The sequence below is a fragment of the Parus major genome, chromosome 1 (assembly GCF_001522545.3).
Source record: "Parus major isolate Abel chromosome 1, Parus_major1.1, whole genome shotgun sequence".
NCBI classification, from domain to species: Eukaryota; Metazoa; Chordata; class Aves; order Passeriformes; family Paridae; genus Parus; species Parus major.
Window position 1 is genome coordinate 60,488,406 of NC_031768.1, and position 22,974 is coordinate 60,511,379.

Genomic DNA, 22,974 nt, shown 5'->3' on the forward strand with positions numbered 1-22,974 from the left:
GTTTAATGGCGTTGGTTGAGAAATTTGGAAGGAACACACAGGCAGGACAGATGACCCCAGCTGATCAAATGTATATTCTGGATTTTCATATTCATCAATAAATCAGGCAGAGGGTACTCTTTTCAAAGCAGTCTTTGCTTGGAGACCAGCTAGACACCGGTCTGCTGGTGGGAGGTGACAAGTGACTGTACTTGCATCACCTGTTCTTTGTTTTCTCTCTTTATTCTCTTATTTGATTATCTTTATCTTAAGATGTGAGCTTTTCTCACTCTGATTCTTTCTCCCATCCTGCTGGTCAGGAGTGAGCAAGCAGATTGCAGGAACTTAGTTGCTGGTCAGGGTTAACTTACCACAAAGTGCAAAAAGACCAGAGGTGGAGCGACTGCAGCAGGAGGGAAGTGGTAATTTACACCCCAGAGCCAAATGAGAGTGCCAGTAAGAAAACTTAGCGGTGTTTCTCTCCACCCAGGCCCTCTGTAGGTGAATGCAATAGGAGAGGAGTGATCAGCTCCTTAACCTTTCCATAAACATCCCTGCTATGAGGCTATCTCAAAACAGAGCAGATGTGGCGTGATCACAGGCACGTTCAGCATCGCTTATCTCACATGTATCTCCTCTAATGGGCTTCACCCTACAGCTCTGCCCTTCCCTCACTGCTGCTCCCTCCCCACTCTGTGGCACTGAAACTCTCATGACCCCATAGCCCACAGTGACCCTCCAGCCTGCAACTTGCAGCCCAGGATGTTCCCTGTACTTGCAGCCAAATCTTGGTCCATTGGCCAACACTGTATCAACATATCTTTAGATCTTTCTGCCTTTTTTGATCGCTATTGTTATTTCACACAGGTTCCTCATGGTGTGGGAGCACCCTGGTGTTTTCTGACCTTAGGCTAAACTTCCTTATGACTGCTTTAACTTCTTCTCTGGTTTTGTGTGACACGAAATGCTTAGGAGCTCTGGCAACCAAACCTGTCATGCCAACGCTTCTGCAGCTTACTCTCAATTCACCTGATGTCTTGTGGTCCTCCCCAGCACTGAGGTGAAGCTCTGATAAATCAGATGTGATGGGTTCAGCCTCAGTGACCAGGTTTGGGAGCCTCTTTTTGTACAAAGTGCACTTGTGGAAATGTGGCAGCCCACTGCTTCCAGATAAATGCAGATAAATAAGGAAAGACTAGAGCAGGTTGCCCTCCCCTGCCTTAGGATGTGATGAAGGACACGGCATTAACAAGTCTGCTCACCACCACGATAACATTTCTGAGCACGGAGCCAGCACTGGCACCCTCAATGTCTCCTTTCCCTACCTCCTCGGAGACAAATTGACCCTGCCTAAGTAAGAAAGGACTTTCCTAATCACATTAGGATCAGTTTAGATGGCAGAGAGGGTAACAAAATTAGAGCTTTTAAACCATTATCTCTTCTTAATGAACATCTGCGTTGATATAAGCCCGCGGAGAGTTAAGGAAAGCTGAGCTATGTCTGATCTCATTACAGCTTTGAAAAACAAAATATGTGATGGAGACCTGGTACATGGCTGTAAGAAAACCATCAGTCTTTCTAAAAGTGGCAAGAAAGGGCTCTGCTGAAGCACAGAGTGGCTATATTCTGATTCTTGATTTAAAAAATAAAATGAGCTTTGATACTGTAAGTCTTTTCCTAGGTCCCATACACAAACTAACATAATACCTAGTCGAGTAATGTGTCTATAATTTCATATTGTATGTGTCATGCCACAGTGTTTTAATCCTGTTGTCTGCATCTTGTTTGATGCAGTAATTGTTGTTGTATTTTACATAATCAGAATTAATATGTTGTATGGAGATGCCAGGGAGCGTGTCTGGTCTGCTTGCTACTACAGCAATAGCTGAAGCGATATTGTTATTGTACTCAGAGGGAAACATGAACTCTCCAGAAAAACTGGACTGGATGAAACAGTGAGTAGGACTGGATTTTGGCTAATGTCACATAGACACCTGTGTGGTGGGTCATACAGTGGTCAGGAGTTTTACTGTCCAGCATATTTTTCGTAAGAAGAGTAGATGGGAACTGCTCACATATTTGTTAGAGTCACAGGTTGTTTAAATTGGAAAACGCTTTTAAGATCAAGTCCAACCAGCATGGCCAAGACCACCACGAAAGCAGGTCTGTAAACACTACATCTACATCTCTTTTAAAGACCTCCAGAGATGCTGACCCAACCACTTCCCTTGGCAGCCTGTTCTGATGCTTGACCTTACCTTTTTAGGGCAGAAATTCTTCCTGCTAACCAATCTAAACCTCATCTGACACAACTTGAAGCCATTTCTTCTTATTCTGTCTCATGTTACCTGAGAGAAGAGACTGACCCCCTCTTGGCTCCACCCTCCTTTCAGGCAGCTGCAGACAGAGGTAAGGTCTCTCCTGAGCCTCCTTCTCTCCAGGCTGAACACCCCCAGCTCCCTCAGACACTGCTCATGAGCCCTGTGCTCCAGACCCCTCCCCAGCTCCACTGTCCTTTCCTGGACACACTCCAGCCCCAGCATCTTTCTAATGCTGAGGGGCCCAGAACTGAACACAAGATTTGAGGTGCAGGTCCACCAGTGCTGAGAACAGGGGTATGATCATGGCTTAACATAAATTAGAAAGAAAATAGGACTTCCTGTTGTCTTATCAAAGTATAATTTACTGTTAAGAACCACTGTCCTTTTATGCATCTATGTACATATGAAAATAAAACTCCTGATCATCCGCACACCTGAACAATTAGCTCACTGCCTGGTTCTCTTTGCACTGCCCTAGCTACATCTCTCCAAGGTGAAAATGCTGTGGCAAGAACTACCCTAACTAACTGAAGAAGCCATTTGTATTTATCTTCAGGAAAGAGGTTGCTTTCCATCCCTCTCTTATTTATACATAACCCACCAGTCTTAGATGTTGATACTGTGCAAACATCAATTCTGCAACACATTTATGTTGGTGTGTGTAAGGGCATATGTGCTGCACGCAGACACACACACACACACACACACACATCTCCTCCTTTCCTCCAATCTGCCAGAAACCTAAGTCTAATTTTGAAATGTCACACCTCACATATAATCCCCCAAGAGTTTGTAATGTAGATCCCTTCAGCAATCTGGTTCACAGCACATCCCTAAAGCAAGTAATACTGGTAACAGACTGAGGTGGGAGAGCAAAATCTTTTTAAGCCAGCCTCACCACTGAAGTCTTTTATGAAACTACTGTCTCCATGTACAGACATTTAATTGCTACCTAGCTTTTGGCCTCATTAAATTCCAGATAATTAATCCCCAAGTACTAGATATTCACTCTGCCCCAAGACATTTCGACAGGTTTTCTTAGCAGTGGCCCTGAAATTATTATTTCCTGCTCTCAGTGCTGAACATGCTGTCTCAAGCAGTTTGATGCATGTCCATTAACAGCACACCACTTGGCTATACTAAGAGCAAGAAAAAGACAGGAGAAAAGTACAAGCCTTGCACTATCATCAACTTTTCTGTGAATTTGGGTGATGAGAAAAATGCAGATTTGTCTACTTGCAGGACAATTACCCTGTTGCTCTCCAGGGAGCTCAGTTTGCAGAATGGCCAAAGAGCCAGGCTGAGCTCCAGAGCTGCTGCCATGCACCTCTCATGCCTTGGGATTGTTACCTGCCCATCCGTAGGGGAGAGAACAAAACCCAGCCCCTACATTTGGGCATTGAAACCACTCAGACTGTTCATTCTCCAGTTCTGATTCAAAGGTGGATAAAACCTCTAGGAAATGAGCACAGCGTTCTTCCAGTTGTTCAAAAGGAACATTAAACTTAGCTGCAATTTAATCCTAAATAAATTCCACCACAAACTTAATTTAATCAAAACTCCTCTCTTCCTCTTAAATAATCAGCAGAAGGCATTTGCTGTAGGTCTCCCCTGCATGACCAGCAGCAGCAGAGGCACAGCTGGAAGGCAGCATCCCACAGGCACTACCCAAGCACCGCCCTTGGGGACAAACAGAGGCATCCTGCATGAAATTTGCACTTTTGCCCTCAGGCATTCAACAATGCCTTCATTTTTTTCTGTTTTGTATAACAAGTTGAGTACAATCTTGAGATGATGCAGCTCAGACTTGAAAGTAACTTTCTTAATTTATTTTCTATATTGTTTGGGCTGACAGAAGCTGGGATGTTCTCACAAAGCTCATGGACTTGGGTTAGATAAGAAATAGTGTTTGTCCTTCAAAGGACACCTTTTCCTCACTATAAATGGTATCAGCTTACATTTACTTCTCTCTCTCTTTTTTTTTTTTTTTTTTTTTTTTTTTAAACACTGTATTGCTGTTTGTTGTATGAACAGGTGCCTGGGCTGATTATCTCCAAAACCAGAATAATTAATGGCTTTCTGTAACGCCAACATCAAATGTATTTTGATCAGCTTCAAAAGAGCCCCCTTCTTTCAGCTAATGGGAAGTGTGAACCTCTAAGTGCTGAGCCCGTGAGACTTTCTCTGACTTCAGAAGAGGTTTCATCTCTCATTCCACAAAATTACCAAGAGCATCTTAATGAAAAGAGACTGGAGTTTTCTCTTTTCTGTGCTGCAGATCTTGCTTTAACTTCAGAAAGGCCTTGGCTTTTCCAGCTCTAAAATGTAGGTGGCAATATTTATAAGCCAACTGGGAGTTTCTACTTGAGGGACATTTTATGGAAGCCTAGCTATTTGCCAAAGACAAGCATGATATTTTCCAGCTCAATGAGCCACAGACACTATACTGCATGTAAAAAAAAAAAAAATAGTACAAGAATATCTAGTACCAGTCCCCTGAAACAGGAACTTCAGTACTTAATTAGAACAGAAGTAGCATTAAGGCATTTTAATTCTGGTAAGGCTGGGCAAAGGAAGCAGAAAGCCCACAGCTGATCCCCATGCCATAGGGTGACCAGGGCTGCCTCAGGAATCTGCAGGAGCAGATGCTCTGCAGGGAGGGTGCTCTCTGTCCTCTCCTGGATGGGGAAGTCAGCTGGATGGGTCAGGAGGTGACTGGGGGAAAAGTAAAGGAGCAATCCAGCCAAATGGGGCAAGGGCAGGATGCTGCAGCTACCTGTGGGAGAGCAGTGGGGAGAGCTGGGACTCTGCTGGAGTAAGTGGTGTATGCAGACATCGCTGGCTTTACAGAGTGCTGAAGCATCAGTCAGGAGGTTTGCAAGCTGGGGTGACTTTCACAAAGCCTCAGAGGGCAGAAAGTGCTGATCCAGCAGTCAAGATGAGCTGTAACTGCACCTGTAAAAGCTGGTAGGGAGAAGAGCACAGGGAAAAGGGGCTGTGGAGGGAGCAGGCTGATGTAGTAAACATCGAGGGGAATGTAAGGTACTGAAAAGCTATACTAAATTGATACAAACTTTTGCTGCTATTTTGTTAACATTCAGGAAGAAGAAAACACTGAAAAATGCCTTCCCAGCTTTGCCAAAGCCTTCCAAGGTAATCAAATGTAGCCTTTTTTTTTTTTTTTTTTGTGCTGACAGTACCATTTCTAAAAATATCATATTTTGCCCATAGACCTGTGATCTCTATTGACTAAAGTAATTGTGTCCAAACCAGAGGACTTTCTAAAAGACGTCTGGGAGCTGAAGTTGTGGCCTTGAGCTGCTGAGGAAAGATGCTGGGTTTGGATTTGTTCAGCTAGTCTGGTGAGGTTGCCATAAGAGCCTCTTCTAGCTTTAAAGGATGTGAATTTATGTCTGCGAGGCATGAATATTTCACTGTGCCCTCACCAAAGCTTCACCCTCTGTTATGTCAGTGAAGTTTCAAATAAGAGCAGAAATGGAAGAGCCACTTAACATGTGCAATTTCCATCTCATCTGGGGAATTATAGCAGAAGGAACACTAGAAGGACCACGTTGTTGCTGGGTCCCGATGGGTGCAAATTCCCTTTTTAATTAATATTTTTTAGTGTGTATGTGTCACTTAACCCAGGTCTGAAACACAGAAATGTGCTGTTCATGGCAACCATCTCTTCTCATCAGATCATGACAGGCCAGCAGCTTTATGGAAGCTTTTGGTACCTGCTCTGTCTAGAGAAGAGTTGATTTATGGTTGGCTTAATGAACATTCTTCTATTACATATTGATTTTCTGCATGTTTAATAGTTTAACTTTGAAATGATGTGAAGGCTATAACTACATTAAGCCCATACAAACAGCAAAATGCCCTGACATAATAAAGCAAAAAATTGTTGCTGACCTGCAGCTGGTGCACTCTCCCTCTGAGAGCCAGCCTAAGCATCATAGCCAACATGTTCTCTCAAATAATATTTCTCACAGGTGTGCTCATAAGTGAGTTAATTAAATACCAAATTGGTTATTGTGAGTGCATTTACTGGGCATGAAAAAATAATGCATCTCTGACATTTCCCTCTGTAAATATGTTTTAAATCATTTGTTGGTAGTTAATTACCATACTGCAAAAGGCAAGTAGATATATTCAGGCAAATAGATATATTTTGGATGCTATAAGGCAGCTGCTTTATGGTAATTAAATAACACCAATTGATTATGCTTAGATAAAAATTGTAGAAAATCAGGAGCATCACATAAAGGTATGGCATTTATTGGTTCCCTGGTCATAGCTCCTGGACTAGTGTAGGCACAGAAGAGACACCCACGTTAGTGACAAGGGCAGCACAGAGCAGGAAGGCGGGAGCTGATTGCAGGAAGGTGTTTTATTCTGAAGATGACCTGTCCACACTCCCTGTTCCCTGGCCCTGAGGTCTGGGGTGTTTGCCAATACTGCAGAACACCACAGGTCCCTTACCACCATGGGTAGCACCCACATGTGAGCCACAGAGCACAGATGCAGGCTTGAGATATCAGGGGGCCCTGCACCCCTGCTGCTTTTGTCCAGAGAAGGATTTACCCCTTGAGTGCATGAATTTATTTCCTCCTTCACCTTAGGGACAGAGTTTGAGGGGTAAAGGCATCAAAACAAAAGGCTTCCTGCTCTTGCCCCTCTCTTTGCTTTACAGCTAGGGCAACCACCTCCTGTCTGGAGATTTGGCCGTGACACTGTGTTGCATCCCAGCTGGCCTTAGCCTTATCCTGCACACTGAAAGTGAAGATAATGCATAAAAAAAATATCATATGGAACTATGACAGCCTTGCTACTCATTTGCTGTGGTGGCAGGTATCAGGAAAATTGAATTCCCTGGCAAGAAAAAGGAAGATTTTTCCTTTGACTGTGAAGTACATGTCCGTCTTCTATTTCCTGATATGCTCCTCTATTCTCATTTGACCCTGTCCTAAGGCAGTGCACAGTACACCCTTGACATTTCTGCCTGTTAAGAACTTCTTGAAGATCACTGAGGTGACAAGCTTTTTTTTTTAATTTGCCATTTGATATTTGGACATATTGTATGAGAATTAACTCCCCATAATTAAAGCCCAGAGACTGGATGGCTGCATTGCTGACACAGACTTCCTCTTCAGGTTTGACAGCTCATGATGCTTAGGACTGAATGAGACATAGTCTTATCACTGTTGTGCACGGGAAACCACCAGGAAAACCCAAAGTGATGAAGTCCATTTTTGTTTATTGGTGAAGATAAGGCTGGTGAATTCTTCCACATATCTATTTTTTTATCAAGTCATTGCTGTGGTGAAGCCTAGATGATTTTTGATTGACCTCCCCAGGCCAGGGAAAAACACAGACACACACATTTCCAAAGCACTACCTTCAGCTTTGATCAAGGTGGCTGAATTTTACTCTGGTTGTGAGCTGAAAAAAAAGGTGCCACCTTTGCTGTCTTTTTTAGGGAAAAATTCCAGATGTTGGCAGAGATCTGGCCCCAAACCTCAACACACGGTGACAAGGGAGGTTAGGGGGCTGTGCATGCCTTGTGGCATCTACTTCAAACCCTCATTTTCTGACCACCTCTGTCTCCTCCCGCAGTGCCAGGCTGAGGGGGCATCCTCTTCCTCCCTCCTGAAGCCGGGCAGCGATGGCACACTGCGCAATGCTGAGGCGGCATGATTGCTCCTTTCCTTCTCAGTGGTGGCTGCATATCAACCATGGATTAATGAGCCCTCTAAGTATTACTTAATGCTCCTAAAATGCTTTATATTTTCTACTTACATTGTAATCATCATTAAGGGATTAAGGTAAAAAGAAAAATTATAAACTTAGATGCCTACAGTTAAGCTCCAGCATCCTCATTTTGTTTGTTGCCTGTTTACAGCGGTAAGATCAGTCGAGCATATCCTTTGGTCTTACTGACACCAAAAAGATTGGCAGCTTCACAGTATTTATGGCAACAGCATCATTTTTGCAGATGGGCCCTTTGCACTCACACAGAAAGTGAACCTACACCACCTGATTTAACTGCTTTGGCCTCCACCCCAAACCCCTTAACTGATGTCAGGGAATATTGTCCCTCACTAATTTACAGAGAGACAAACCAAAAACACAGATTCCTGCAGAGCATCCCAGCTAGATGATGGCTCCTGCAGCTCCAGCAGCACCATGGCGTGCTGTGGCACATGGATAGACCCATGGCCTGATAGGTCAGGTTTGGAAGGCAGATAGACCACAAGGCCTTGGCAGGATGCTGTGTTGAAGAGATCCTGTCTCCTGCAGGGCTTTTTATTTCAGGCACAGCACCCACCTGATGCAGTTATTTATCCCCTAGGCTCAGTCTGTCTTGTATCCAGCCTCTGCTACATCTCTGCTCCATCTATTCTTGCACCCCAGCTCCAAGACCTAGAGGTCCAGGAGACAGGCAGCCTGCCAGGGCTGTTGGTGTGCCCAAAGGTTCTGTTTGCACATGGAGGGGAAAGGCAGCTTTGGGTACAGAGGAAAACACAGCAAACTCTCTGTCGCTGTTCCCAGTAACCTGGGCTCAGAGCCCAGACTGGGTCAGTCATCGCTGAGGGATCTCGAGGGAGCTCAGGCTGATTTTGCCCATGAACTCAGGAAGAGATGGGTGGGTCATGGGGGAATCTTGGTGATACCCACCAAGATGTAGGGTTGTTCCCCACCAGGGAAACAAGTTACCCACAAAAACCAGACCCAAGTTGTAGGACTTCTTGGTGGCAGAGGGGTAGATTTTTGCTCAACTTCTAACATTCAGCTATTTGCAAGTACCAGGTAGCACAGGTCTTCCTGGAACACCTGAGCTGTCATTATGGGTGATCCAGGGCTGAAGGAGGCTGCAACCCACTGTGTGACTTGCCTGTAGAGAGCTTCAAGGTCCTTTTCCACAAAAAATAACTCAGAAGCTACTTGGTCTGCAAGTTTCTTCTAAAAGCCAAGAAGCAAAAGTTACTATTACAAAAAGTGCTGAAAGGCTGCTTTTGGCAGATTTTCCCTATGAGTGAGTAATGAAAAGATTTTCCCTTTCCCAACATCTGCTTCATCAGACTGAGTTCTCTTGCTACCGGCTGTTCATTGGCCACTGGCAAATTGAAGTTGCTTTAGTTAAAGCAACAAATAAGCAAAATATCCAGACACAGCCTGGATTTATCTGTGAGCTGGGATGTTCTTTTCTAATCACTGGTTTATTATTAAAAAATAATTAAAAGCGTAAAAATTATTAAGAGATACCTCACCAGTAAGCTCATGTTTAGCTGCAAGTATAAATTATCTCCAGTAGCCTTGCGAAGCTTCTGGCTGCTTTCAGATCTGTTTTCTGATAGTGCCTTCATCTTTTACCAACAGCCTGAAACAAAATTCAGTCTTTATAATCAGTTATTTACAAATCAGTGGTTATGTTTGTGCAACCATTCACGACCTTAATATTTTTGAGTCTCTTCTTTGAAATACTTTCTATGGCAGAAGAAACTCAGTAAAAATTTCATTTTCCTTCAAAGCTGTATCATTTCCCATGTGATTTAGACCCTTGAGATTCCAGGCAGGAGCAGTAATTGGACAAAGGGTTCCAGTTTGGCTGTATGGGGGGAGCCAGAATAAGTGATAGTGAATTACTGCAAACATTTGCATTTGTTTTCCTGACATGTTTTTCCTGACAAGTTTAAATCTTGACCTGGGCATAGCCATGAATTGTCTGCAGGTAGACACGTACCTATTTGTAAGGAATGTGCTCCTGCTGCATTGCTGCCTTCTTAGAGTTTGCACTCTGCTGAGGCTGGTGTGTGGCTGTGAAAAATTTGTATTTTCAGCCACTCCTTGAAGCACAAATAATGAAAAGTTTAAGCCAGAGTTGATGTCTTGAGGGAAATATTTAAATGGGAAATTGCTTGGCTCAACAGGGGTAAAGACATCCCCAAAAAGCGTTTGCCAGAATGATGACAGAGGAAACTGAATGAGGCAGACAATACCCTGACCACATCACAACTATTTTCTAGGAATGTGAGGAGAGAAAATAAGATGTGAACATATCTTCCAAGTCAAGAAACCTGATACAAAACATTTTTGAAGGAACTGTGTCTTGGGTTTCTGTCAGATACCTTCTGGTGAAGCTTGCTATGGTGGTCTAGGACATTCCTGATTCCAGGACCAACATAGCCAGTGCCAAGGCAGCAAATGAGAACATGTACCTGCATTTCAGCTGTCTCTCTACTCTGACATATAAATTAAAACTATTTTAATAAACCCACAAAAGCCTGTGAAATGGGTTGGGGGTGGCCTGAGGACCAAGCTTTGCTTCCTACTCTGCTGCCACTGCACCATGGCTATGACAGCTTTTAAGGAACCAACAAAGTCATGGGGAATGACAATATCTTCCTCCAAAAAAGCCTCCCAACAAAACACAGGTCATCCACAGACTTCAATACTGAAAAGCATGAGCTAGCCTAAAAAGGCTGGGAAAGTCAGCATTTCCTTACCTCTAGTGACACTATCTCATCCTAACTCACCAAAATCTGCGCTATACCTCTGGCTTTCAGTGATCTAAGACAAACAGAAACAGACTCCATTGAGCCTGTGAGCAGAAGCCAGGCAGGGAACAGAGACAGCACCACATAAGTAACCTCTCTGCTTTGTGCCTCTTTGCACAGTGAATTAACACAGCTTGCACAGCCAAAAGCAGGTCTGAAGCATCAGGGATTCTGCCATAGGGGGAAAGTAATCATGAAGCAGTTAATTGAATAAGCCCAGGATTATTTTTTTTTTTTCTGCTGGAAGCCATTCCATAAGGAGAATGAGAGGAAGATTTGTCCAAGTGGATTATTTTTTCATGTGACTTGCTCTATATTATTTTCTCCACTCAGCACTCTTCAGGAACATGTCTACACTTGTGCCATCCTGCAAAGTCTCTTCTGGTAGATTTTGAACAATCTGTCTTTTCATTCTCAGAATTTATTTAGTATTGCTTGCAATTACAAATAAGGGTGTTTGTCCCAAAGCATATTTTGGAGTATGTCTTTTGCTATCCCTCATTTGCCACAGTGACCTCCTTTCCTGTCCAGACTGATTTAATTAGCTGGTGATATCTCTGGGCTTTGGACAGCCATGAGGATTTGCATTTCTGATGAGTTTGAATTACCAGATACTTGTATAACTGGCATAGCTCCATAGTTTTTCACTGATCAATCTCCAGGGCTGAACATGGATTCCCAAGTGCATCTCACATGACTTTCTGCTTGCCTTCATTCTTTTCAGATACGTTTTTCTGATACAATTTTGGCTTGGTCATTGCTGAGGCAAACGTTCAAAGATTGCTCTCGACGCCCTTACACTACTGCACTTCCCTGTTCACACCAAGTTCTGTTCTTATAGAGTATTGCAGGGTCTGAACAATTCAGGTGGGAAAGGAGTTCTGGGCAGTTCTGGATGTGACCTCAGAAGTTGCACTGCAGCTGGTTTACAGTCCTGCTAACACAGCTCAGGATGAGGCTGGTCTTTGCCCCAAGGGTACCTTGCTGGCTCATGCTCAGCTTATCTACCAGGCAGGTGCCCTTTGTCCCTCTGGCAAAGGTAGTAAAATCCATGCTTTGTTCACTCACTTTGCCTGAAATTCTGTCGTCAACAAGTTCAAAAAGTAATTTCCTACTTTTTTCCTGGTGATGAGTTCCTTCCAGTAGAAATAAATTGAAAGTTCTCAGCATGCAGTTATATTTTTTTTTTGCTATATCTGAAATGTTCCCTGAAAGCTTTCTTTTTTGGAGTGAAAAGAAAATTGTCTTACCTGAAACTGTGTTAAACAGAAAGCATAGTATTTGGTGTTACTGTGCCCAAACTTTTAGATTTGTCTTAAGGAGACAGCTATCCTGCTTGGTTTTTTGGGTTTTTTTTGCATGAGTCAAAGGAATTGTAGGGTATCAGTGGGATCCATTTAATTTAACTTCAGCTGGACATGACAAAAATTACTAAAAATTACATATCCATCCCAAGTTAGTCTTAGAGCTTCTTTGAGGACGGGGAATCTCACTGATCCTAGACTCCTAAGGATGCTCCACCACAAAGAGAACCTCAGCTCTCAGGCAGAAAAAGCAGGGAACTCACAGTACTGCCCTCCATTTACAAGCAAAGCTGATCTTCCTGGACTCCCCTGGCCTGTGGTGTGCTTTTTCACACAGGGGAGTCCAACCAGCATAGATAGCACATCTCTGTGTGCAACCAGGTGTCCTCAGCTGAGCATTGCAATGCAGCACTCAGACATCCCTACTGAGGAGGAGGAGGATGTCTTCAGCCTGCCCTGAACCCTTCTAAAGGGGTGGGAAAGTTTGCTGAACTCCATCAGGTTTTTCATACGGTCCTTTGCTGGATCGAGTTTGATAATTTTCAGAATAAGTATGTCTGAATAAGTGTCTGATCCTGCAAAACATCCATATTTTTCCATCTGTCCCCCTGAGTGCTCCTGCTGAGGCTGGGGTACTGCCATGATCACCCCACTTCCCACCATCCTGCTGTTCCCATTTCAGCCTCTCATTTTCACAAAGGCTGAAGGTGACTGTAACCATTCCCTTACCCCAGCTGCCCTATGTAGTCCTTGTGTGGTGGTCATTTACTCCATTTTTACGCTTATTACTTTGCTTATTTTCCACATGGTGGTTCCCAGGAGTGGAAGAACATTTTCATCCTCTGCTGATGTGGTTTTCTGCTCTGTAGCATCCGCCTCCTTGCTCATCTATAGCATTTGTGTTCTGCACAAGGAGATGTTACCAATTTAACATTTTTCTGTCTTATTTATGCTCCATTTCTCTGTTTCTCTTTATATTTCAGCTGGCATTTGATGTGAAAGAGTGTGTGATCTTGTGTTTAAAATATTCAAAAGGACCTGTGTCTCTTCTCAGCTATGCATTTACTGGGAGCTGATGGGCACTTCATCAGCTACTCTGAACCCTAATATTTCCGTGTGTGAAATTCTAAAGCTGTTTGAAATGACTTATTTTTTACTGAGGAGGCAAATCTGAAAGTGAAAAAGGGTTTCAGTTTGGATCAGTTCAGAATGAAACTGCTCTGGAAGAAAAGACTGGAACTGAAAGCAGTGCATCTGGTATGGAAATAGGTGATTAATTTCTTCTCAAAATAGTTTCAAACATTTCTGTCTTTTAAAAAAAGAATGCCAAAATAAACATACAAAGTACTCAAAGGTCTCTGCTGTTCTCCTCCAGTGACGCTTTCATGGTATTGCTGAGACGAGAGGGGAGAGCTAAAGATAAATCCATTAATGTTATATAAGATGCTCAGAAATGCCTCTAAATTAATAAAAGTACTTCGAGTTGTACACTTCATATGTTTCAGGAAATTTATTAGCAGTGCCAAGATGCTCTTCCCTCTTTGGAGAATGCTGTGGGAGAGCTGAGCAGGAGCACTGCAGGTGGTTATTAGCAGCAGGTCACCCAGAGCAATTTTCAGGAAGTCTCCATGCTCAAGTGAAATTTTCCATTCAGCACAGCCCACAATAATCCCAAGGGACAAGAGCTTTGTGTGAGGTTCTGAAAAACAGCTGAGCCCCTGCCCTGCCGAGTTGCTTGCCCTTGCGGTGTGGAAGCAGAGGGGACGTGTGTCTACTTCGGCGGTGCTCACATGAAACCGCCAGCTTAAATCCTGCTGAAAGTGGATTTGCTTTGCCATACCAAAGCAGAGGGCTGATATTCTCTTTTGGAAGCTGGTGGGATCATGTCCATGCCTCACTGTGCTGGGTGGACAACAAGAGCTGTGGCTCCTTCAGTTGGAATGCTTGCTCAAGCTCCAGACCAGCGCAGGATGGCAATTAAATTTTTCAGGCATATAAAGCCCTTGGCTTCCTTGCCAGCTGCATCCATGGCTGGTCACACAATGTTTCACCACCTCTGGAAGATCTCCTGGTCTTGCCTGTGATCATGTTGAAGTGAAACTTCATCTGTCAATAGCCAAACTGGTAGCATCAAGGACTGAATGATTGTGCTTTCTTCTGAAACAGCTTGGAGGAAAATAAGACATCCAAAGTTGTGGTGAATGATGTTTTCCTTTCAGCAGGAGCAAGAAAAGCCCCAGATTAACTTTTTTAACAACAGATGGGGCGAATCTTTTGCTTTAAGACTTCGGTACAGCAGGGAATGGGAAGCACAAAAAAGAGCAAGAGCAGAGAAGAAAAGATACGTAACAAAAAGAGGCAAGCTAAGGAAAAAGAGAAAAATAATGTATTCTGATAAGGTGTTTAATGACTTAACATCCGTGCTTTTTTTCCCAAATACACCAGATGCATACAGAGGAGGGCTGGGAAGTTACTGTCATGTTCAGCTAGACCCAAGCAGCTCCCCCTAGCTCCATCAGAAGTTGAAATGGCTCAGTGCTGCTCAGTTCTCCTGCAAAAATCACAGCAAAATCAGGCCAAGTGTACTGCCTAAACCTTGTTCAGCTCTCCAAAGGAATTCTCTCCTTTTTGGTGGCTCATGTGCTGCCCAACACCTGTTGCCGCTGAAGATGAATAGATCACATGGACACAGGTCGAGGTGTGGTGAAAGAAAGAGGAGAGTTTATTTTTCTTCCCGGTATTTATAGGCTTCTGACCACGGCCAGGGATTGGATGGTCAGGATAACACTTTCTCACTGCACTGGCCATGAGAGATGCCCATCACAAGACGTGTAACAGAAAGAATGTACACATATCTATGTTTACAGTTACTGTCCTGGGAAAGTCTTTAGAAAACCATGTCAGCAAGCTCAGAAGCTGAGTTTTCAGGGTGACAGACACCCACCTCCAGGGGCTCTGTACCACTCTGTGCCATGCCATGTGTGCCAATGCCACGGGAGGTGCCAAGGGCAGCCCATCATGGCCATTGCTCCCATGGTCATGCCAGAGGAGCAGCAGGCCTCGACACCCAACCCCACTTCTCCAGTGGAGTATGGCTGTGTCCTCTCCTGCTCCTCACTTCCTCCCTCAGTTCCCAGTAAAGCTACATAAAGACTGTCTTCCCCCCACTGCCACCCTGTGAAATTATTGCAGGACTCTGTTTTTCTCTCAGTTGAGGGATGCCAATTTCCTGTTGTGAGGGGAAGACTTTGGAGGTGCCAAAAGAGACATGAAGTCTCAACTCTGAGCCAGGCAGAACAAGAATTATGGGCTTTTAAACAGCATAGGAAGCACCAAAGTCCCAGGAAGGCAGGGCACTGACACAGCAGCTCCTCTCCCTCATTTTACCAGAGCTCTTGGGATCTTATGTGTTACCTTTAAACTCAATTTCTTGCATTATTTAAGAACCTCAGATTGTTTCTGAGAAAAAAATGACGTTTTTAAATGTCACCCAGCTATGTATGCTGGGAGTTCTTTGCTACCTGGTGAGAATCTTAATGGTTAAACAAAAAAATTATACTCTCTGTAAATTCTGACTTTGAGGCAAAATTCATGGTGTCTGGGAACCTGACTGAGGACATTTTAGCACCTGGGACTTGCAGGACCATATTCAGTGTGACTGTTTTCCTGGGAAGCAGACTGAGACCTTGACACTGATTCCATGTAATCAAGCCTTGTATTAAAACACTGCTTTTTCCTTAGCACCCTCTGTGTTAGTCACAACAATTCTTTTGGGACAGTATTTCTCCCAAGAGAGTTACCTGGGCTATTACGTCTAACCCAAAGGGCTGCACTGAGAAATTCCTGATATACTGAGCCATATCAGAGTGGGTGGATTAAAAAGTAATATGTGGCAGTGTCTGGAGGCTACACCTCATGGTGCTGTCAAACACCTTGTCAAAGGGAAAGAGGTTTCTCTAATATTAAAATAACAGCTCTGTCTTCCATTGATAACATCTGACTTCAAATGTCCCACAACCAGGTCAGATTTAATATTGAATCAGAGAATCCTAGAATAGTTTGAGTTGGGAGGGACCTTTAAAAGGCTATCTACTTCAGCCCCACCACAATGAGTAGGGACATCTTCAGTGAGATCAGGCTGCTCAGAGCCCTGTCCAACCTGACCTTGGAAGTTTCCAGCTACAGGGCGTCAACCACCTCTCTGGGAACATTGCCAGTGCGTCACCACCCTTATCATAAAAAAACTTCTTTGTTATATCTAATCTAAATCGATCCTCCATCAGTTTTAAACCATTAACCCTTGTGCTATTGCCTCAAATTCAAAATCAAACATGGCTGGGAGAGGACTCAGTGTTTGCCTGCTCTATCCCACCTCCAGAGTTGTAACATAACACAAAGGACCAGCTAACAAGGGTAATTAACTTTCCACAGTGGGCTGGGGCTGGCAGGTGAGGGGAAGGAAGCCTGAGCCTATTAACACAGAAACTTCTGAGGTGGGGGCTCTTTCCCTCCCTCTCTCAAGGAGACACCGTGGTTGTGAGACCACGCAGAAGCTTGGAGCTGTCCTGCTTTGCAGCGCGCTTGCAGGGGAGCCCTTGCTGCCCTTCGCTGTATTCCGTGGTCGTGCAGGTGAATGCATCTGCAGGATTAAGGTTAATGGATTGCTGGAGAGGCGTTCCTGGGGCCAGGGAGCAGCAGCCAATGGAGAACTCTTGGGGAGAGCTGCCTGAGTGTGCTGTGCCTCCTCTCTGCAGGGCACCCTCCAAGTCACATCTCAGGACAGACCGAGGCTCCTGGGGTGCTCAGGGTATCCCTTCAAACAGGGCTGAAGGAGGAGTGACAAAGCCCTGCCTCTTGCTACCCACATCACCACGAAAGGATTTGAAATCTGAGGTGCCCAGTGCTCATACAGCCCCAGCCCACAGCTGGGGTGGGAAACAGGCACCTTGCCAGGAGCCTGGGTTTGCAGGTAGCAGAGAGTTTTACAAGTCCTCTCCCTGCAGCTGTCACAATCCTGCTGGACACTGGGGCCAAACGGCACTTTGTCCCCAAAACACAGCCCTGCATGGGAGATTTGGGGTTGCCTGGCTGAGACAGTGGCATGTGGGGGTTGTTAGCAGCAGGTTTCAGAGTTGCTCTCCTCCCTTGCACCAAATAGATTTCATGGGGGTGTAATGCACCCTAGCACTTTAATCCTCCTGGGGATAAAGTGGATTACAATGCTATTTGGCTGGCCACTGGGTGCAGAGCCAAATTGTTATAACAGGATTCAAATCCTTTCCCTAAGTCAGAGTAGATTTGCTTGCTGATTTAAAAACTAGCCAAAAGACAGCTTGGACCCATAAACCGTGTTATAACCCTTTCAGAATATAAGATTGAACTATTTTATGACCTTGTTTGAATATTCCTTTTTGTAATTCATCAAGTCCCTTGAAGTATTACAGAGGTGGAGACTGGTGTTTTTTCACAAGAATATTGTAAACACACTTTTTTATTATTTAAAATAACAGTTTTCACACTCCCCAAAGAGTTAAAAATTGTGTGTAAAAAGCTAGTAACTCCTTGAATAAGGAAGAACTGTTTTATCTAGCCATATGCAGCATCTCATGAAGCATCAGCGCCTGTCTGGAATGTGATTGCACTGCTGTCCCCTGCCATGTGAGGATGGCTATAGGGACTGGGACTGATGCTAAGGAGCGAGGATACCCCTCCTCAACTTCACCTTCTTTCCAGTTTGCAGTTCTGGGGAGAATTGTTATTGAGAGGGGACAAATGTACAGGAATTCACTGATCCTCACCCTCTGTAGGGTTGGAAAACCATGCCTGTTTCTTCCACGTAAGTGGGAGACCTTTAAACTTCCCCTGCTTGCTGGGACCTGCAGACAGCAGCATAAATATTGCTCCTTTAAGCTATGGTTTTGGAGGGAGCAGACACCTGGCTAGAGAGCTCTGTTGCCCAGCTGTGCCTGTCCAAGGGAAGATGTCAGGTTGACCACATACTTGAAGAAAGACAGGTTGCAAAGTAATGGATATAATATGATTGAGGACTAAGGTGACCTATAGAAGTGTGGTAAATAAGTGGTTTTCTCTGCTTGGCAAGTGAATTTTGATCCCATCATAGCACTGTGCTGTGAGACACTGCTATGTCTGGGAAAGCTTTGTAGGAGGACAAAGAACAGCAAGCAGCAACAAGGACAAAGGCTCCAAAACAAACACCCCCTCCCATCCATACTCCTGCCAAAATGACACAACAGAGTGGGACAGTTGCAAAATTGTCTTTCCTTCTTAGAGTCACCCATGTCAGCCTGTCAAGTGCAGGGAAAATAGCAGCAGATCAATAGAGGTGTCTCTGCTGACACTTTTACCATCTTGCCCTTTAAGAAACACAGAAATGTTCATCAGCCTTTCCAATTAATGAGCCTTTCAGGGGGTTTCTCCCTAAGTGTGTGCTTCTCTACCAATCTCTGTATCTCTAATAAAAGGAGAGGTAAGTAGCTGGCTCTGGTCATTGTCAGAGGTCCAGGGTGTGATGATGATGACAGCATTCTGGCATAACTTTACAGGAGTTCCCCTTTGGGCTAGCCCCCTTGTCTTGGTCTGTGACAGCAGAAGCTGGTGCAAACTTCCCTGTAGAGCACCAGGTCTCCCCTGTCCTCTGCTGCTCACTGAGTGCTTTCTGTGATGCCACATCTCTGACACACACAAATGATCACCAGCCACGAATCCTCCTATGTGGGCTGAATCCCACTACCATCCCTGAGCACTCCCTTGGGTGGAGGAGTGAAAATGGAGGTCCTGCAGCAATTGATTTTAATGAAGTTATGTGTGTTGGCACTGATTGAAGACCTGGCCTGTGTGAAGGATGTCAACGTGCATAATCACACCAGAGTGTGATGCCTGTCATTTATCATTTGCACCAATCAGCCAGGAGTCCCCTTGCAGCAGCACTGTGGAGATACAGAGTAAAGCAATCCCTTTGTAAAGGGCTTACAATTTTGGAGTAAGCACAAACATTTAAGCCTTGAAGAAAAGGGAGAGAAATGACATTGCTCCCAGCCCTTGTTTCCTAGCAGGTTTGTATTCATCGACCACGAACCTTAATACAGTTTTCACTCCACTTGTCAATTGTTAAGATAGATTTGGGGGCTGCCAACAAAATGTTACAGTTGAAAAGACCCAGCTAGAAATAATAGACTAAGAAACATCAAAGTAGTCATAATACTGTAAACCACCACAGAGGAATAAGTTTGGCCCTTTCACCTTTCATGGTCCCTTAGAGGTCTTTTGAGAGCAGCAACAGCCTCCCTGTGCATCCCTGGAGGAGAAATGGGCACCCTGAGAAGCAGGTTCACCTGGCTTGACTCTGACCCCAGGTTTTGGACAAGGTGCCTTGCTTGCCCATCACCAGCAGGCTCCAGCTGGCCCTCAGGCTGCTGTGGGTGGACAACTGTTTGTGTCATGCTGGGCACAAAGGGACCTGATCCCCACCTCTCCTCTGGATGCTGCCACAAAGTGGTGATGTGTTCCTGATGCAGCTGGAGGGAAGCTGAACACCTGGGGAGCACATCAGAGTCAAAGCCCACCATATTTATGTGGCTAGTTGTGAGCTGGGCACCCTGGGAGCACTTGCACAGCGCTTTTCATTCTACAGTCAGAGGGGTTTATCAGAGCAGAGGGTTTCTCGCAGCTTGTTCATCTGAAAAGTGCCTCAACAGGCTCCTGTGGAGACACCTGTGCCATTGGGTTCCCAACAAAGCCTTATCAGGGAAGCAATTCCCACCCAGGTCAAGCTGGGGCTTCACTGACACACCAGACCTTTTCCTAGAGGGTCCTGTTTGTTTCCGAGACAGTTTTGCTTTCAATGCTTGCATTCAAGTGCTGCCAAGGCAGTACTGAGATTTTTTGTCTTTCTGCCACGCTTTTGGTCTGAGCAGAGAAGAGCTTGGCCATGGGGGACTTTAGCAAAATGAAATGCCCTATGTGTTTAACACAGCTGCAGCTCCTACCACAGCAAACGCGCAACTCAGCAGGACCTGAAATGATAAACTTGGGTCTAGTCTTAGGTAACAGTGGAGAAATAGTCACCCCCCTGTATGCTTATGGGACTTTATCAGACAGTTCCAGTGGCACTGAAATTTTGTTGGGACCTGTTGTGTGTTGGCAGCCTTTTTTCTGTTTACCTTTTTTTTTTTTTAATTATTAAAATTATAGATGAAAGTAGCAGGAGACAGTCACATAAAAGGGCTGAGCACAGAAGAATTCACTTACAAAAGCTCAGCTATTCCTTTTACCCATTCAGACAACCAGACCCTGTCAGATGATGACAGGGCTGTGTGTTTTTAACTTCCCTTGTGAGGAGCGCGGTGCCGGGAGAGGCGAGCCCGCACCCAGGCGGTTCATCCCCCGGGAATGCCTGCCCCAGCCGGCAGTGCTCAGAGCACAGCCCTGCGGGAAAATCCTGCCGGAGCCGGCACCCTGCTAGAAACGCTCTTCCTGCCTAAGCACAGCCTGAGACGGGAAAAGCGGCTGTGGGAAACGTGCCCTTTTTTTGTGAGGTGATGCTGTTCTGAAGAGGGGTTTACTCCATCAATGGACTTCCCAGGGACCAGGAGCTCGGGAAAGATGCTTCCTGCGATCCCTCCAAGTACCTCACAGCGACCCTTGCAGAGCCAAAAATAAGTTGTCCTGAATTAAATTAATTTCTAAGCTTGCACCAGGATAGCGGAGCTACCTCGTAAGTCAGGTCAGCAAGGGCTTCACAAAAACAGAAGCCACTTCATTAAAGTTGGTCATTCACTAGTGTGATAAAGTAATTAAAGCCTCCTGATTGCTTTCTCCCCCTGCTGCTCCTTCTCTACTACAAACATGAAGGCTCTGGTAGAGATGGAGCTGTTGACACTTAGTCAGTAAAAATTCAGAACTGTGCAAGAAAAAGAAATGTTTTTATGGGGACTATAAATAGTTTTGCGTTAAAGCAAACGCGTTCTCCCTCCTAAAATAGATTAACCTTGCAAACAGCTTAAGGACAGCTTCAGCGCCAGAGGAATGCCTTCAAGTGCCCCCGGGAGACAGGAGCAGCCGGCTTTCCCCCGAAAGAGCAAACGACAGCGGGGAACATCCCTCTACTGCCACCCCCTCTCTTCCTGGTCCCCACTGCCTGGCAGCATCTCTCTGTGCTGGGGTGTCAGCCTGGGAGACCACACAGCATCCTGCTACTAGAAAGGGACGTCAATTCATCCGACTAACTTCTCCAATCATTTTTACCAAACGCTTGCAACATGCACGCTCGTTATGTGGGTGAAAAGGATGAGGAAACTTTGGGGAGGGGGAGCCGCGACTTCCCACCATGGCTCGGAGCAGTGGGTTGTTTCTCCTTTGCTCCAGAGGGAATCACGCATTCAGACAATGCAAACATCCTCCCTGCAAGGGCTGAGAGTGTTAACAGCACTCTCCCCTTGCTGCCAGAGCGTAATTTCATTCCCTGCGGAGAATCACGGGTGGCGGTGGTGGGGAAGACGAGGAGATGTTAGAAGAGAAAATATGTTTTTAACTCACCTTGAGGCTGTGTGTTGGGTTGACGACGCAGACAAGTTGCCCGGCAGCTGAGAAAACCCTCTTTGCCTTGTAGTGCTGAAACCGCAGGTGGATAAGATCTAAGACAGCCCCAAAGCACTGGGTGAAGAAAAGCATCACAACTTTTGGCGTTGCTGCTGCTGCTGCTGCTGCTCTGCTGCTGCTCTGCTGCTGCTGCTGCTGCTGCTGGCAGTGGGCAGGGGAAGCAGCCGGGGAGCTCTGGAGTCCTTGAGCCCGGGGTGGGAGTGTAGTCAGCGAGAGCTACTCTCCAGCGCAGCTTAGCATGCCTTCATATTCATCATCAAAATAAGACGGGAAGAGGCTTGCAGCAGCGGGGTGGCCAATGGAAAGGACAGGAATGTTATCCTTGAGGTCCGGAGACAGCCAATAACAAATGCCTCCCCTCCAGAAACTCCCTGATGAATTGAGCCTGGTGGAGAATGTATTATTGAACATTACCATACATCAGCACATTGCATTTATCTTGTGATTACAGCCAGTCATACGTACGGCTGTGGAGATATGCAGGCAAAATTGATTGCTTAACATCTCCATTTATTAATTGCCTTAATTTAACAAAGGAGAGCTTGGATAGCAAAACTACGTGTAAAGCGTAGGGAAGAACCCCTCCGGTGGAACTGTTAGAAAGTAGCAAAAATAGGTTAAGCAGACTATGTTTTACTGAGGGAGAGAAATCAAATATGCAAGGAGAGTTACAGTTCCTTGCAGGGGTTAAGCAGAAGTAGAGCTTGCTACATAAATAGATTCTCGTCTGTGCATTCACAGGCTTCAATTTGGATTTTCACTGCTCTGAAGTTTTCTAAATTTTATATCCTGCTACTTCACAAGAGTCCCAGCACACAAATAACATTTTCCCCATCATTGAAAATAGGAGAGGTCAGGTCTCAGGTCTGGTGTAACTTGGAATAACTCCATTTAGAGACAGCAATGTTTTCCTGATTTACACTTGCTGGTGGATCAGGTCTGTTGGACACAAAACATGGTAATTACTGGATGCTGGAACTATGGGAGCATAAAAAGGCACAGAGCATGCTTCTAAAAATAATGAAATACGTGATGCATGAGAGCACACACACACACACACAGAGAAACTTGCACTGAGGGAAAAGTGGCTTTTAAATCGACAGAATAATTAAACATGCAGAAGGCTTTTCCTTGTCATTCATCTGCATATCAGTGAGCAGGAAATTACGAATTAGCCATTAGATAGTCCTA

At 45.0% G+C, this 22,974-nt stretch overlaps 1 protein-coding gene across 1 annotated transcript in view; it reads right to left on the reverse strand.

Annotated features, from left to right (window-relative positions):
- Nucleotides 1-22,088, reverse strand: part of SIAH3 (siah E3 ubiquitin protein ligase family member 3) — a 41,954-nt gene extending 19,866 nt beyond the window's left edge. Inside the window, exon 1 of the mRNA XM_015630955.3 lies at nt 21,721-22,088. Coding sequence (XP_015486441.1) covers nt 21,721-21,855 — 135 coding nt within the window. The 5' untranslated portion in view covers nt 21,856-22,088. The remainder of the gene's footprint in view (nt 1-21,720) is intronic.
- Between the last annotated feature and the right edge of the window lie 886 nt (nt 22,089-22,974).